Source organism: Typopeltis vanoorti, chromosome 23 (assembly GCF_054136105.1).
Source record: "Typopeltis vanoorti isolate ZY-2024b chromosome 23, IOZ_Tvanoo_1.0, whole genome shotgun sequence".
NCBI classification, from domain to species: Eukaryota; Metazoa; Arthropoda; class Arachnida; order Uropygi; family Thelyphonidae; genus Typopeltis; species Typopeltis vanoorti.
In genome coordinates, this window is record NC_143571.1 from 5,488,002 (window position 1) to 5,507,020 (window position 19,019).

Genomic DNA, 19,019 nt, shown 5'->3' on the forward strand with positions numbered 1-19,019 from the left:
GCTGCTTTCCCATGGAATAAATCCTTACATTTTCTTCTTTTCTTCTTGGTCTTGACCCATGCGCATCGTTGCTGTACTGCAAGTTTAGAAGTCTCACGCATTATATTTCATTTTCATACAGCATAATGTTTTAAAGATTTTTTTGGAACTTAGTTCTTCCCAAAATTCTGTAGAATATGTTTGCTCCAACGTGTATATTCACCTTTTTTTATGTAAAATTCTTTAGGTTCGCTCTATTACTATTAATTTTTTTTCTTACATGAAATATTGTTACAAGGGATCATTTAAAGAAATTGAAACATGATAAATACTATGAGATCCATAGCTTAAAGATTAAAAACCGTCTAAAAAAAGAGCACTTGAGGGTATTTTTTAGATTTAAAATAAAAAATTAATTAAGGAAAATCCACTTTGGTACTCGATGACCGATTGTTTCATGAAAATGTGTAGACAAGATTGCGAAAGCGCCTAAATAAAGGAGAAAGTAAATATTCAAAAATAAAAAAAAAGTCAGAAAATACAGGAAAGAGTGTGAATATGCAAGAGCCAACAGTCCCCCCGTTACTGTCTTCTGCAACGATGATGTCTTGTCTTGTCTTTAGAAAGACTTGGGTTCGAATCCCACTAGTTCGCGAGAAACCTTATAAAAGTTTGTACGACCTGAAGGTTTTTATAAGATTTTTTTCTAATGAAGAAGAGCTATCAGATTTCATAAGGAGTTAAAAGAATACTTCCTCCGGGAAACTAGGATTAGGATTTTTCATCCCACAAAACTGGTAAACCGGCTAACGATACACTTTTACATGGAAATCAGTTTCGCCGCTCGCTCGCTATGAGACCACCACCACCACCCACTCGTTTATTGTAGATCTGCAGTGGCCAAAAATTTCAGATTATCTAATTCATAGTCCATCCACAAGATCAATGCACGATAGGATTACTGCCCTTTGTGCGTGCGTGCGTGCGTGCGTACGTGTGTGTGTGTGTGTGTGTGTGTGTGTGTGTGTGTGTGTGTGTGTGTGTGTGTGTGTGTGTGTGTGTGTGTGTGTGTGTGTGTGTGTGTGTGTGTGTGTGTGTGTGTGTGTGTGTGTGTGTGTGTGTGTGTGTGTGAGAGAGAGAGAGAGAGAGAGAGATTTAGAAAAACTTAACAGAATACACTGACTGCATAGTCCAAGTTGGCCATGATTTCATACCGCGTCCCACTCCGAGACGTATTCTGTTATAAAGGCGACAGTAATAATCATAATAGTAAATTGATTTTTTTTTTTTTGCATTTCAAAATATTATGTTTATAAGCATGAAAAATTAAGCAATTCTTCACCTTCAGCTCCTAAACTGAAATCATCCTAAAAATGGCGCCCTAAAAGTATTCGATCTGATTTTTTACGAAGGATTCAACTTACAATTAGTTTATTTTGGAGAATCTTTTTGGTCGCGGTTTGTTTCACCATTCTAGATTCTTTGCGGTTTCACCAAAGAAACCGCAAAGAATTGTACTTGCTTGTTCGTCATTCGTATAAATTCAAATATAATGCTCCATCTGGAAATATTAAATAATCATAAATATTTGCATTCCTTGAAGTTTTTGAACTCGGAATTTTGAAGATCGAATAATATTTTTACAGAAAATTACTTGCCGAAAATGTCTTAATGGAATTTATGATGTACCGAATTTAAGATGAATTACAATTTGACTGCAACGCATCTTTACTTGAGCCTTCAAGGACGTTTTTTTTCTTTTTAAGTTGTGTCGAATTGCCATTTTCTGTTATTATCATTCCTGTATGTAATTCCATTTATTTTTGCATTTCTAAGAACCAGCTGCACGAAAGTACATAAAAAGGAAAGAGAAAAGAAGAGATGTGTGAGATTGCCATAGCAAAAATGTCCTGCAGTGAATAATATCTGTCATTTTTTTCATCGTTTTTTGGCTTTTTTTCTTTCCTACCTTCAAGCCTCATTTGTTTAATATCTTCGACAGTTTTCCACGTTTTCATAGAATTTCTGATATCCTCCGTCAACCAACATTTATCAAACACGTTATCTCTCCCACTCGCTCACTCATGTAAGCAGACAGACATACACACACCCTGACAGTTCTTCCACAGTTGCCTTTTTGCTCTCTCCGCTATTCCAGTGCTGCCCCCTAGGCTGCAACAGTTGGATGACACTATGTGAGGTTGCCGGACATCTACCGCACGCATTCATTCCTTGCATTCTACACGCGCTCCATGCGCGAAGTTACTGAAGCTACCGCCAAAGTTGTCCTGAGATACGAACTGTAACGCGCTACATACGCACGTGATAGCAGAGTAACTCAATCTGAGAAACGATGTCTCTGCCGTCCTCCAATTCTCTCCCGGACAAGTGCTCCCTCACGGCTGAACTGCACGAGGATAAAGTTCGGAACACTTTATCAGGGAGCTCGGTTTCGAACACCATCATTGCGGGATCACCCAAGGCGACGACACTGACGATCCTAACTAGCGACGGAAGGGAGACATGGGACAAGAAAATCGAGTTCCTGTTAGCAGTAATTGGGTTTGCTGTGGACCTTGGAAACGTCTGGAGGTTCCCTTTCATCTGCTACCGGAATGGTGGAGGTGGGTGGTCACTTACAATGTGGAATATTTGGCTTGTTTTTATCGTGGGATTTTTGCTTCCACCCTGTTTTTGAAATGTATAATTATCCAGTTTTTTAGTTTATCAGGAATAAAAACGGACATTAGGACGGTTATAACTAAATTTATGCAATTATTACTAAAAAAAAGTAGATACTGAAATATAATTTTTAATTATATAAATCAGGGGAATAGCCTGACTTCTGCATAAAGAAGCCGTAAATATCGGCAGACGACTGACGTAATTCTTATGATTATCGGTATTTACTACATAAAAGTTTTATTTTATGCGACGTCTAGATTCATAAGTCCTTTCTCTGCCCGATGTGCTTGAGCTGTCATATTTCGTAATTCCTTCGGATTATAAATATAATACGCTGTGTAAAACCTGGATTACGTCATATCCGCCAGATTTTAATAAAACTCTTCTAACAGGTCTTTTAAAATTGTGCTTAGTTCATCATTCAAAGCACAGATTCAATGCTTAAAATACGGACTTAATTGCCAAGTAAAGTCGCTGAAGTCATCGGTTTTGATGAAAAGATTACGAAAATCTGCTAGATGATTTTCACCTAGATGAAAACATCCGACCGATTTGAGTAACTGAAACGATCAAATAAATGTTTCGAATCGGGGGCGAATGGAAGGAGTTTGGAAGTTATTTCTGATGCAGTGACTGCTTGGAAAAAGCGTTGCTAGAAAATGATGCATCGTTTTCAGACTTTTTTTAAAAAAAGTAATAAAGTAATATTTCGAATGAACTGGACGAGAAATAACTCGAACTGTTTAAGAAAGCAAATAATAAAAGACAAAATAATACTAATAAATTATTTTTCTGTCTCCAGTTATTAATTCTGCGACAAAGAACTCAGTCAGAAAGAAAAAATTAAATAAGTATTTTAGGCTTAATTTAGTTAAGCGTTTTCTCAAACATTCTTCGAAATGAAAAGAAATACGTAAATAGTTAAATACGTTGAATTTCAGAAAGTGATTTCTTAAAAGTATATCAAGGAAGTTGCGGCTCATTTGATTAGTATTAACGTGGACAATACCTTTATTAGAGCAATGATAACACATCCGTTTTATATCTTTATCCTCTTTTCCGTAAGCAAGACACTTCTGAGGTCACTAGTCTCTATTTGCCTGTATGTCTGTCTGTCTTCATTCTCCTTTTCAACTGAAAGCGAATTTGCCGGTTTCATACAGGGATGGAGAGTTTTAATCCCACAAAACAGGAAAACCCAAAGGAGCAAATGCAAAATTCACTGATTTTATAGCCCCTTAGTTGTTTTTGTCGTAAATCCAAAACATACACACACATACATTCTCTCAGACAATCCATCCTTCACCAAAATAAATATAGGGACAAGAGGATTCACGATGCATTGCGCAAATTCTAAGGGACTGAAGTATTTCATTTTTTTTTTTTTTTTACTTTTTTATGACATTTGAAAGTGTTTATTATTTGTATTTTTTAAAAAGTTTTATAATAAATTTAGCTAAGGAAACAGTATTGACTTATGATATAGAAATCCACGAAAAGCAGTTGAATAAGATAATCAGATATATTTCTTAAACTTATTTTCAGCGCATAGTAGCAGATTGCAGAGTACTTATTTCGAAAGCTTTAAGATTTTCAAAAGAAAAAGGAAAGAAAAAGAAAAATAATTTTCATTTATTTGCATTCTACTGAGAAGAATGGTGAACGCTTTCACGTAATTGTATTGCTAAAGCTCTCAACCTTGTTCTCGTAGAACAGTTTCTTTGAGAGAATGGAGAAAACCTCACTCCGGAAAGTTTATTGCAAAATCGGACGCCCTTTGTCTGTATTTGTGCTTAGATGCTCTGTGGGAATGAGGGAAATTGTAGTTGCCCTTAATTAAATTATCCGAGTGACAACTGAGATCATAGGATCACAGTGTCACACTTGAATATACACCACCCTGTGTTCTCAGGAAGACATGTTTCTTTGATCAAAGAGGGCAAACTAGTTCTCCCGAGAAATCCCAGGTGAAGTTCTTTATATGTCAATAGGAACTAACCTTAAAATTTAGACCTGATTGAGGTTTAAAGGATTGAATAAATTGAAGTTTAAGATTTTTTCTCAGGGATCATGAAAACAATTTAAATTAAAGAAGGGCTGTAAAGAAATGCACTTAAGGCCCACGACTTTCCCAAAGACTAAACCATATTATGATGAAAATCCAAACGGCTATTTTTTCTGGCGAGGTTGATAATGCCTTTCTGGCATTCGTATAGCGAAGGTATGTAAGTTTTTACTTAAACTTTGATATTAACTAGGTCTAGCTGCTCACTGATGAGACCTCAAAAAAGGTTGAAACCGGTCTGGGTAGTGACCTCTCCTCATAATGTAAAGCAGTTCTACAACTCCTAGGAGCTGTGTGTTTTTACATTATGAGAAAATATCAAGGATAGTGGGGGATCTTACTTCACCTTTGCAACGAGTTGCCGTGGTGTGGCACTACCAAGTGGTCACTTACGCTTGGATCCGCCGACAGTTCGTCGGCATGAAACGTTTAGATCGTAGTTTTCGATCTTAGTTTCACATACTGGCTAAAAAACAACAAGGGGATTTTTATCCCCTTTACTTAAACCACATTATCTTAAAATTACGGTTGCGGTTAAAATTGTGGCTTTCGTCACCATAATTTAAAACAAGGTGGTTATCCTTATGCCTAAAATATATGTGTTCTTCTGTGTAAATTGCGTATGTTCTCCTAGCCGGTTTGCGGAATGAAAAAAATCGAGGGAAAAATCATGCCACCTCTATTTGAGAAGCTGACTCACCTTCAAAAGCTTGTATGACGATTCTTCACGTCATAGGATTGTTCTTTCCTTCCAAACAGCCTAGCCAAAACCGATTGAACTACAAAGGCTCATTTAAGATAATATTAATAATATAAATATTATTTTACACTTACTTTAATCACCATATTCATATATAAATGATTAAGAATATTTAATCGTCTATGCTTTAATATGAAGACAGGGATCTTTCTAGACCATTTTCTGAAGATGATGAACTGATTTCATTGGAAGTAGCATTATACGAAAGCAATGATGGCCCGCGTGCCATAAAGACTTAATAATATAAATTGCATATGTAAGAAAATCCGATCACACATTAGTGTAATGTTTCATTCATTGTGTGTGTGTGTGTGTGTGTGTGTGTGTGTGTGTGTGTGTGTGTGTGTGTGTGTGTGTGTGTGTGTGTGTGTGTGTGTGTGTGTGTGTGTGTGTGTGTGTGTGTGTGTGTGTGTGTGTGTGTGTGTGTGTGTGGAGACTTGGATAGCGGGATGAAGGCTAAATATGGATAAAAGCTACGTGATATGTACAGTGTGGCCCATAAATCACGAAGGGGTTTAAAATAAGTGGTTTTTCATAACTAATACAAAACTCTCCAGGTTCTGTATTTCATTATAACAAAAAAAGAATAAAAATAATCAATAAATAAAAAAAGTTACTAAATATTTTAACTCTTTCGTAAATTATGGGTTACCCTATATATACACTGCTCGGAAAGAATTCAACGGACATCCCCATGGGCAAGGCGCATCGTGCCATATAATGAGTCACGTGTTTATAGCCGGTATAAACCGAGTGAAATGACTGCGAGAAGGCAACTGACGGAGTTTGAAAGATGCGTTGTGATAGGATGATATATTGCAGGCCTGTCAGTTCGGCAAATTGTTGACAAATTGGGTCATCCCAGGTCAACAGTCAGTGAAACCACACTGAGATGGAAGCGAAGGGAGTCAACTGCAAGTGCTGCTCGCAGCAAACGGCTCACCGAACGTGACCGTAGGGTACTAAGAAGGATAATATGTAAAAACCGTCATTCGTCGGCCGATACGTTGATTGCGAAGTTCCGTGCATTAACTGGAACACGAATCTGCATACACCGAGGCTCACAACACGGGATTCCATTGTAGGATCGCAATATGCAAGCACCACATTACCTAAACCAACGTGCAGCGTCGTCTTCAGTGGTGCAAAGATAGTATACGATGGGACGCGAAAGCTCGGAAAAGTTTGTTATGGAGTGACGAATCACGCTATACCCTCTACCGGGCAGATAAATTGTTGTGGATGTTGCAGATACCCAGCGAACATCTCTTACCAGAGAACGTAACTCCGACTATGAAATTCGGGAGTGGCAGAGTGATGGTTTGGTCTTATTTTCCTGGTTTGTCCTCGGACTTCTGGGGCGCCAAGAATATTGAACTCCGAGAGGTATCTGAACATTCTGAACGATGCAATACTTTGTGGCATTTCTACGGAAATGTGCCATTGTCTCTTTCAGAAAGATAATGCCCCTTGTCGTATGGCTGCTGCTGTAACTGCTTGGTTTGTGGCCATGAACGATTGTTTGGTCTCCACAGGGCCCTGATCTCCAACCTATTGAACATCTATGGGACGAACTGGGGCTTTGCTTGAGGTCAAGGGACGTCCGTCCCACAACAGTTCAGGACCTCATTGCTTACAGGAAGAGTGGTCCAAAATTTCCATCGATCGCTATCGTACGCTTGTGGAAAGTATGCCCCCGTAGGATTGCTACAGTCATCGCTGAAAAGGAGATCCTACATCTTATTATAGTAGGTGCCATGACTGTTTGGTTCTTATATATATATATATATATACAAACCAGTGGCTTAGCTATGGGCAACCCATTACCTCCGGTCTTAGCCAATATTTTTCTAGAAGATTTTGAAGAGAGAGCTATTTCGAACGCAACATTAAAACCTAAACTGTGGCTGCGATACATGGACGACATCTGCCTTATTTGGAAATATGGACTAGAGGAGCTACAAATCTTCCTAGATCATTTAAATAATCAACACCAGAACATCAAATTCACGTCAGAACTAGAGATGAACGGCGTCCTCCCTTTTTTGGACTTAAAGATCACCAGAATGCCTGCTTGTCTTAAATTTTCGATTTTTCGAAAAACTACTCACACAGATAGATACTTGCATGCCTCTTCTCATCACTTCCCTCCGCAGAAACTTGGTATTATTTCCACTCTAGCCCATCGAGCAAGATCTTTTATTTCAGAAGAAGAAGCCCATCAAACAGAACTCAATCATCTGAAAAGCACATTCTTAAACAACGGCTATTCTTCTCGAAGCATCACTAAACATCTACACCCACGTACCCAACCTCGACAAGAAGATAACTCCAATCCTATTACTCGCATCCAATTGCCGTTCATAAGCTCTCTATCTCCAAAACTGGCACAAATAATGAAGAAATTCAACATTAAAACCTACTTCACCACCCTACCAAAGCTTCGTTCTTTTCTGAGTCGCCCAAACCAAAACACAACCAGTTTCAGTTTCCAGGAGTGTATAAAGTGGTCTGCAACTGCGGTAAAACTTATTATGGACAGACTGATAAGTCTATTTCACTACGTCTTGAGGAACACCAGCGTGACATCTCTTACAGAAGAACCCGTGCAAGCGCACTCTCCAGTCATGTTCTTTTCTCCGCTAACTCTAATATTGGTCTTAAGATTCCAGTCTATCTGGTGTTGAAGCTCTTCTAGATTAGAAGAGAACTTGAGAGACGCATCGTAGAATCAAAAGAAATAGTTCTGGACCCATCACACAAAAATAACAATTTACGCTACAGTTTGCCTGACGCCCACAGCGCAGTGATTGAGTTCTGGCGCTCTCGAATCAGTTGCCACTCACTTACAACTCACGCTAGTCCTGCCACGCGGACACCAGTTCAAATATGACTGTTGCTATTCCTATTATGTTAATTTGAGAAGTCCATGTTTTTTACCTTATTATTTTTCCAGTTTTTTGTTATTATTTACACACCTGAAGATGTCGGCGTTCCGACGAAGCTAGTGGTGTTATATTAAAGTTTTTCTTACCTTTCTCTGTGTTCTTAGTCAGTATATCATTAATTAAAAAAAAAAAAATATATATATATATATATATATATATACAGGGTGTTCGGGATAAATTTGACAGTTTCGTAAGGAAAAAGAAAATCTTCTTTGTATCTATTAAATTTAATGAATTTACAAAAAAACATTACAGGCAGAGTTAATTACAATACTATCAACAAGATTTACTCAAAATAACCACCATTAGCATCGATCACAGCTTCAATTCTGCTTCGGAACCTCGAACAAGCTGATGCTACAATCTCCCTGGGAAGGGCCGCAAAAACTGTTTTAATTTTATCCATTAACTGGGCTTTTGTATTACTGGAAGTGCGATTGGTGTCTTTTTCAACTGCGCCCCATACAAAATAATCCATGGGGTTAAGGTCTGGGGGATTTGGAGGCCAAACATTTGGACTGGTGAAGTCGTAGAAATTTTCAGACAACCATTTTTGACTTTTCCCAGAGGTGTGGCAAGGGGCCGAATCCTGCTGCCATACATACGGCCTACCATTGGCTACCCTTGTTATCCAGGGCTTGACTACAGTTAGCAACTCCACGAACAAAGCCCGAATTCCAATGCCAGGGTTCTTCAACACCTGTTCCTGCAGATTTGCGAGGAATTCTGCTGTACGAACGCAATCAGATCGTCTGCTAGGGATCTTTCTTCTTGCTACATCCTCGTAGTCACCATTGCAAGTCTCTAGTTCATGCCTGATTGTTTTTACTGTATTCAGGGAGCATTGAGCAGCAGTCGTAATATCCTTATTTTGATGGCGGGCACGAATCATCATGATACAAGTTATTCTCTTCCATGATTCAGGTGAGTTCCAGCTATCCATCCTTTCTGACATCTTGTATATGAATGAAGAAGGGTCCAAACTTTTAAATGAAGAGAAGTGTGTGTTAATACATGTAACTTACGGAAAAATATAATTAATTATAAATATGTCAAATTTATCCCGAACACCCTGTATATATATTTATATAATATATATATATATATATATAATCTTGAACTTGCTGTAAGTTCTGCAAACGAGGGTTTGCAGAACTTACAGCAAGCTGATGCCAACTGTGGTGTTCGACAAATTATTAATTGGCTAAATCGGATATGCCAAATTAATCATTCGCAATGAGGCCCCCATGGTTTCCAGCAAGATATCACAAACAAAACGACTTTCAAACAGGTTTGTTGGGGTTGAAAGTGGCTGAAATTTCAGAAAACGAATGTTTATAGTGCTTCGTGTCCGATGATCTTCAGAAATAACATAAAACATTCTTCTTCTTTTTTTAATGTAGTTGATAGTTGGAAAACTAACAAGAAGCATGCGCTCACATACAAATGCAGTGTTCTACTTCATTTTTCTTTTAGCATTATTCAACAGCTGAAGATGTTTTTGATGGGGTTCAATTTTTCTATATAACATATAAGAGTAAACTATTAAAATTATATCACCAAACGCCTCAAACTACGATATTTAAAATTCCCCCCTTCCAATAAAACATGAATACCGCATTAATAAGAGTATCGATATTTTGTCAAGTAGTCACGCATATCTAAGTACGAAAAGTGGCTTTCAGATGGTTCTGGGAATACACAGAATTTTTAGACTGTTTAAATTTAAGTAAATTGACTCATCAAAAGTAGCCTAAAAGTTGACGCCATTGCTCTGCTGCGGTTCAACTTGAATTTTGCTGATACTGGCAAGCTAAGCATGACTGTCTAATGATTGGCATCAGATAGAAAAGATAGTTGAAATGTAAATGGATGATGGGCAACTGCTACTCATATGACCGAGAGATCTGTGGAAACAGCTGCAGAAGAGACAAAGCAGAAACTGACCACCTGAGAGACAGCTGGAGTTAGAAGAAGAGATAATCGCTTAGCGGAACTTCCCCTTTTTTGGACCGCATTATGAATTTCAATTTTTTTTTATGCACTATTCCAAACGCTAAAACAGTATTATTTTTGAATGGGCAGATTTGGAATTTATACCCTTAACAGCGAGATAACAGAAAGGTAAAAGTAAACCTTCTTTGTGTGGAAAAGGACATTTTTGGTAGCTGAGAAACATAAAAAATTCTGGAAAAACGCAACAGAAAAAATGTGTATCCAATAAAAGAAATCACTTCTCGTCTGAAAAATTTGGGTAATTATGAAATGTAATGGAAAATGAATTGAGGTTTTTCCCTTTGCTATAAAGAAAACTGGGTTATATTTTAGCAGCAGTGAAGGTGATTAATTTATCGCACTGAGAAATGTCATGAAGACTAGTGTTTAAGGAGGAGGAGGAGAATTAATTGAGCAATTTACAATCACAAAACTATAGATCGAGTTTAAGGTCAGTGAAAGAAGGTTATTTATATGCAGTAGAAAGAAGGTAGGCGATACAAGAAAGTCTGAAGCACGCATGCATTAGGAGAGAAATCGGAAGAGAGAGAGAGAGAGAGAGAAAGATCCACCAGGATATTAATGATATTCGGTGAACAACCAGAGAGAAAACTAGTTGCCTAACCACACCATCCAGTCTCCCTCCAGGCACAGTAGATGTCAGTAGAATAATGAGCCAGTTGATCGGGAATCTTCCTGATATCAATATTAGCTTCGGTCCCGTATACACTCTAACTGTTGACTTGGGGAACCGCTTTACTATTGCATCGTTGAATGGAGGAGATCTGAACAGCATTTTCGATGTGGAATTATGAATCCTTTCAAGATTCATAATTCCACAGTATGTTTGCCATGCTCTTGAAAAGCATCGCTCACATCGCATGCACAAGAGTGTGCTGAGAGAAGCCGGAACCCTACTCTGGAGAGACATGGCGTCAGTAACTTCATGTCTCCAGTAAGCAAGAAGATGGTATTTCATTGGGCAGTTAAGGTGTACTACCTAATAGGTATAGTTAACATTTCTCCAGGAAAACGTGAACTTTGAAAGCATCCGTCTCTAGATGACATACACTCTGATTTCGCTAACGCTCCTTTGGTGAAAACGAACTACTCAAGAAAAGGTAACTGACAACGGTTAGGAAGTGCATTCCATCTGTTCTTCAGTGGTTTATTATGATTAGATTTAAAGGTGCGTTTATTTGGAATTCCGTTAACACTGGCTAACCTATTCCGCTTCCATTATCAAAGGAGGAATTTCCTTGTTTACATTAACCATCAACAAATGACAAGTTGCATGCTGGAATTTATAAATCTTTATCTTTTCTATTTGTGAAACAGTTTTAGAGAAAGAGGTGAGATTCAGTTGTCCCAAAACTGCATATTCATGTTAATGAGTTTTGATAATCTAAAATAAATAAATAAAAATAATAAAAAAAAACTACCGTCAGTAACTGCGACGAATAGGTTTTATAAAGAAATATTGTTAACGGTGTATTTTCTTGACACCTTGAAAATTATTAAATCACAACAGATTTTGAACGTGAAAATGGATTATAAATGAACTTTGCTTTTACTGACCTTGAAATAATCTAGCGAATGCAAAACTGGGACGAATATGAGAGAGAGAGAGAGAGAGAGAGAGAGAGAGAGAGAGAGAGAGAGAGAGTGCTATGATGTCTCGTTTATCGATACAAATCTCTATTTGTCGCTTTTGAAATAAAGAATGAAAAAAAATCTCGCACAAGTAAAATATGCGTTACTTGAACTGTCAATAAATACAAACAATGTTGGCTACCCTTAAATACTTTTCAAAATAAAAAATAAAAAATCTTCAAAAGCACGTTTTTGTATGATGTTTAAATTTTCACAGTATCGTTTTTTATAGTCTCTTTTTTTTCTATTTGTTGATTATGATTAATTAAAAATTATCATGAGCTTCTCCATAGAAGTAAAACGTTTTAAACTAAAACAACAGGAAAAGATTCTGGTTACCAACAGGTTTATATATATATATATATATATATATATATATATATATATATATATATATATATATATATATATATATATATATATATATATATATATATATATATTAGGGTTACCAAGTAATTTTATAAACTTAGTTATTTTACTCCTAATCCCAAGTAAGCAAACAGTTAAGTTTGTGCCTGAACGTAGTTCAAGTCTAAAGGTGGTGCAACACCAGGGCAACTCGTTGTAAAGGTGGTAAAGCTCTGATCACTATTCTTAGTATTTTCCATAATGTAAAGCACATCTCACTAGAAGATGTATACTGCAATGCATTATGGGTGGGATCACTACCCAGACCGGTTTCAACCTTTTTTGAGGTCTCCTCAGTGAGTAGCTAGACCCTAAATATATATACCAAGGTTTTAGTAATACAGAGCCTTATCAACTTTACCTACGCAAGTTGATAAAAGGTGTTTTTATTTTGAATAATCTCTGGATGATATATATATATATATATAAAGTTGGTACAGCTGTCATAAGCATTAATGTGAAATTGCAAGTCATTCTATCAAGTAGTAGTTTGTTTCATACGGCTGTCTGTAGCAAAACTGTTGTCTGTTTTGTTACAGTTGATCGGAATTCCCTTGAAATGGGTGAAATTGAGTATCGTGCGGTTATAAAATGTTTTGTAAAAGAAGGTTTAATGCCAAAAGAAATTCATTCGAAGTTCATAAAAGTTTATGGGCACTCTTCTCTTTCGTTTTCGACAATTAAGAAATGGCCTGCCGAGTTTAAACGTGGCCATACCAGCCTTGAAGGTGATCCACGTGAAGGACGTCCAAAAAGTGTAACAACACCAGAAATCATTGATCAAGTGCACGATGTGGTATTGGATGTCCAGCGAGTCAAAGTGCGTGAAATTACTGAGACTATAGGCATTTCAAAAGAACGTGTAGGATATATTTTGCATGATGAATTGCAAATGAAAAAGCATTGCGCAAGACGCACTCGCATGAAAATCTCAGAACAGTGCTTGGAGCGTTTTAACAAGAATAAAACTGATTTCGTGCGTCGATTTATTACTATGGATGGGACTTGGATTCACCATCACACACTGGAATTCAAACAGCAGTCAAAACAGTGGACAGAAGTCGGTTGTTCAGCACCAAAGAAGAGAAAGTCGGTTTCATCAGCAGGAAAGGTTACAGCTTTGGTGTTTTGGGATGCTAAAGGCATTTTGTTTATTAATTATCTTGAAAAGGGTAAAACAATAACTGGTAATATTATTCCGATCTTTTAACCAGACTAGAAGAAAAAATTCGTGAGAATTTTTTCTTCTGCCTGGTTTGCAGAAGAAGAAAAAAATCATCTTTCATCAGGACAATGAACACAAAGGTGTTTTTGCAATGGGAAAATTAAGGGATCTGCACTATGAATTGTTGGAACATCCACCCTAGATTTGGCTTCCTCTGACTTCTTTTTCTTCCCAAAACTAAAACTCTTCCTCACTGGTCAGCGTTTTTTCTTCAAATCAAGAGGTGATTACAATAGAGGGATATTTTGCATATCTTACTGAGAACCACTACAGGGATGGGATAATGGCGCTGGGGCATCGCTGGAATAAAATGCATTAGCCTTAAGGCAGATTATGTTGAGAAATAAAAATAATTTTGAAATTAAAAATTCGTTTTTCATTGTTGCGCCGAGAAATTTTCAGACATACATACATATGACATACATATATATATATATATATATATATATATATATATATATATATATATATATATATATATATATATATATATATATATATATATATATATATATATATATATGGTAGAGGAGACGTATCGTTCCAAATTTCAAGTCCTTACGCGTTTAAAAAAAAAACAAGAGTGAGCCCCCCCCCCCCCCCTGGTGCATTTTAATTCAAGTGCGGTTTCAAATTAAAATTGAGTATTCATGTCCTACTTATCAATAACTGAAATGTAGGTTCTTTAATTTTTATATCTTAAGCATTGGCGATATCTGAAAACTGCTAATTAGCGTAGTTATCGGCTTGACTTGCTGAGTGGATAACGGTTTCGAATCTCGCTGCCGGCATGGATGTTTGTGAATGTCTTTAGATGAAGATGAATTTTATCGCTCGGTGCGCGACCACTTCTCCTCTTATTGGAACTCTTAAGTGATCCGTGTCTGATCTGGTCTCTGGGCAAGGATGTCTGAATTATGTAAAACTAATAAATAAATGAATGAAAAATACAAAATATAAATAAATTTAAAAAGTTTCTTGTTGTGGGCCCACCCACGATATACTAATGTTCTATAGGTTTATAATATTTCAAGGGCGGAGTGACATAAAAGAAATGTCTGGCTTTCAATTGTCTTTTCGCCTTTGATGCAGTTTTAGTTTGAGTCGACAAATACGATCGAGTTGTTTGAATTCAATAAAAGTAATCTATTTTTGTTTGATAAATTAAAAGGAGGAGCCTCTGTAGATCAGTCAGTTTCGATGACGCCTTTTGGCTGGAAAGATCTGGGTTCGAATCCCCTATAGGATGCAAAAAACCTTTATCAGGGCTCTTCATCCGATGCCAAGTAAGTCGGTCTTCTACGGAGGTAGACATTTTTCATCCCGCAGTATACAGACATAGGACATTACGTGAATAAAGAAAAACCACCCTGTTCCGTCGAATTTGGTTTCGTATGCCCATCATACGGTGTGGGTGTACGCATAAGAGTAAAACAGGAAGGAAGAAAGAAAGAAAATTAATCCAAATAAATCCTCGAAGGCCTTTTCATTCTCCAAAAGCAGTGAGCGGAACTATTTTTGGCCTAACTGGAAATTTGCGGTTATTCACTCCTCACTATCGCCGAAGTTGAGCGAGCTCCCACTGCATGCTAAATAAGAGTCGCGTTAACTAGTACTTATATTTATTTGCAAGTACTCTTTGTGTGCTTTACTCAGATGAAATATTCCAAGAGTTTTAAAATTTTTAATCACGTAAAACAGATCTAATTTCTTGAAGCGGAGAAGCAATAGAATAGTGCTTCTGCATTTCGAACTGCCTCTTCCCAAAAATTTATTCTCGTAATTTTAATAAAAATATTATTCTTAATATTATTACTTACATTCGAACTTATTCATTTTAAGTAGCAATTTAAAACATGATTCAATACTTATTATGTTACTCATTTCCTAGAACAGTTTCTCTCCCCTACCTTTATTTTATTGTTTTGAATTACCGAGTTTTTCCTCGCATCCGCATGCCTATAAAGCGAAGAAAGGGGAGAGAGAGAATATTTTGAAACCTGCAGCTCTTGTGATGAGATAGTCGTAATAAGATTTTAAGATTGAGAATAATCTTTATCTCTGTCCTTACAGTATTATATTACTTTCTATTTCTTGCATTATCCGAATATCATTTTGCTTATATTTATTAAATATTGACAAGAATAAATAAAGTTTATGCCCCAATACTGAATTAAAATCAAAGAAAACAGATTTATTAGTTTTTCCTCTTGAGAACACATCCCTGTTATATTTACTTGATCTACACCACATCCTGTGCATTCTTCCTACTTAACCGAAAACTGATTTGATGCTGCAGGTCAAGCGCGCTCTCGCATCAATCTTTTTTCTTTTCTTTTTTTTTTCTTCTTCGGCTGTTCCCCGAAGCACAAAATCCTTTGTGGTTCACTGCTTGGGAATCATCGCTATCTCGGTTCTCTAACGGTTCTCTATTCGGGACCAATGAGTTTCACATGTCATAACCTCACTTTGAAATGCTGCATTTTTTCTGTTAATTATTTGCTGTAGCTAAGCAACGGTTTGGTCATGGATATTCAACTAGATCGATGAAAAATAGCAAGTGTCCCGAACGTTGATTTTCTTATAGGAGTGAAGGAGGGAGAAATAGACATAAATCATCAAGGCAAGAAGCGGTCAGTGATCCACTGGAGTGTTTTCCAGACTACGGAGCGCGTTCTCTTGGGGGGGGGGGGGATGTCTGTAAAGGGATAAAGGGAGAGGGATTCCGCGAATAACAATGTCAATTACATAATTTGCAAAGCAATAACATGTATGTTGTTTGTTTCAAACATTTATTCATGAATGTCATTTAATTTAATGCCCCCCCCCTTTTATATATATATATATATATATATATATATATATATATATACGGGGGGGGGCTGGAAAGTTCCGATAAACAGCTAGAACAAAAATGATATTAAAGCAACTGATATAACCAAAGAAAGAACATACGAGGATATAAGAAGACCATAAGTTACCTTCGTAACTCTGCTACCAATATGTTCTTTCTTGTGGTTATATCAGTTGCTTTAATATTTGTTCTAGCTGTTTATCGGAACTTTCCAGACCCCCCCCCCCCTTTGTGTGTGTGTTTGTGTAAATGTATTTATTTTAATGTTAATCTCGTACATGAATGGCTAATAAACCTGTATAGTGCGTTTGTACCGTGGCAGGCTAACCATTAGCTAATCGAAAAACCCTGATCTAAATTTGAATCGGCAGCCTATTGGTTGGAGAGTAGATACTCTATCCACTCGGCTGAATCAGCATGCATTACTGTAAAGAAAGGAGAAAGTAATGAAAATCTTTCAAAGGTAGGAAGTGCAGCTACAGAAAGTTTGGAACTACTGATCTGCTAAATCAGTTATTGTTGTTAGCGATCAGGACATTGTATGACGGATGAAGCGGTTTAAATATAAATCACAAATCTTAAATGCTAGTAAGTGAAACTGTAGATAAAAAATTGATGGATTAATATAATAATCACAAGTTTCATTCTAACTATCATTTAGGATTTGCGGTTTGTATTTTATGCTTTAAACTGAAACGTTCTTTCAAGCAGTTTCAACATAACAATATTCCTAATTCGTTATGATAAAACATGAATAGATTTCTATATAAGTATATTTAATAGACACGTGGACTAAATTGAAAAACGTTGTTGCACATCACATAGAAAAGTGTAAAACTAAAAGAAACAAGTCAGCAAGACGGTTTCGATCATTCTAAAGAAGATTTTTTTTAAATGACTTCCTTCATTCCACAATTAAAATAGCTTTTTCTATAAGTCAGTAGAATGTGCACCTTTGTTTTCAATCCAGATCATAATTCCCGTTTAGTATGGATTATAAACAGAAATTCCTTGGATTAATAGCCTTAAAATTCTCAATTTTAGCGAAGGAGATTCATTTCTTAAAAAGAAAGGAAGACAAAAAAAAAAACAAAAAAACTACGTAACTATTACAATTCCCCCCCCCCCCACCACACACACACCTTCTACTGTTTGATATTCATGTATTCTATTGCATCACTGAACTTGATGAAGTGAAATATTCTTCATAAGAATGTGGGAAGAATTGCTGATTATGAGGAAAAAAGTGTTGGTCGGAAAATGGCAGTTAATTTTCTCCCGAAACTTGAGCTCCTTCTACTCCCTCCCATTCAAAGAAACACACAAACTTGTCGATGAATGAAAGCAATTAGCAGAGAGAGAGAGAGAGAGATGTTTACCTCTTGGCCTATTCTACCTTGGAACGAACTCGAAACAGTCGATGATCAGTCTTATAAAATAATGATGAAAGAAGTAATTATATTGCATCTTCCTTAATAATAATTTACTAGCTTAGACTTTTCTGAGATGGTAAATTATCAGTTAGAAAACGATTATTAATTATTAGCATTTTAGGTTCTTGCATACAACGTGAATAGTTCCGTATAAACTAACAGTGGTTCGATCCATTTTCGAAGACCTTCAAACATTTACGTGCTTATGAATTTAGAACGATACTTGAAAGAAGCAGTACTTTTATTAGTTCACTTCCATTAATAGATCGAATAATGATCCACAAAAGGAAATATTTCTTCCTGGCTAATGCGAATGTTTTTTATTGATCTATAGCGAACGATCTTCAATTTGCATTTTTTTTTATTTGAAAACATTGAAATGATTTCAAAAATCTTTACATACCCTTAACATATATGTCTAATTTCGTTTATTTATTTCAATTTACACCTTTCAAGTACCTGAATCAATCTTTGACGAGTTTTATTTCCGAGTGGAATTTGTAATAACTTCTTAGTTTGATTTCCCAATTCAAGAGGTGAAAACGCCGTTCTTTTTTTTTTATTATTTTCTATGGAACTATGGTGTGTGTGTGTGTGTGTGTGTGTGTGTGTGTGTGTGTGTGTGTGTGTGTGTGTGTGTGTGTGTGTGTGTGTGTGTGTGTGTGTGTGTGTGTGTGTGTGTGTTGCCAAAATTAGTTATATAAAAATTGCTGATTCTTACTGTCGATGAGAAGCCTATTGTACAGAGTCATGTACTTCGAGTTTTTTGTTCGTTTCACAATGCTACTTATTGCAAAACGCAACTAATTAACATCGCGGCTGTTGTCACTGCAACGTCTGTTCGCTGAGTTTACTAAAATGTTAACAAATAATATTTTGGAAAGCTCTGATATTTTAGAGAAATAAAGGAATAAACAACGACAGTTTAAAAATTTTACTAATGATCTTTCTTGAGTTACATAATATCTGCTCAAAATCCGCTGTCGTAGGAACCCAGAACTCGCCACAGAA

The 19,019-nt window shown here is 36.5% G+C and overlaps 1 protein-coding gene across 1 annotated transcript in view; it reads left to right on the top strand.

Annotated features, from left to right (window-relative positions):
- Positions 1-2,332: 2,332 nt before the first annotated feature.
- The window catches only part of LOC150093592 (sodium-dependent serotonin transporter-like), a 105,606-nt gene continuing 88,919 nt past the window's right edge, over positions 2,333-19,019 (top strand). The window contains exon 1 of the mRNA XM_090413227.1: positions 2,333-2,603. Coding sequence (XP_090269353.1) covers positions 2,333-2,603 — 271 coding nt within the window. The remainder of the gene's footprint in view (positions 2,604-19,019) is intronic.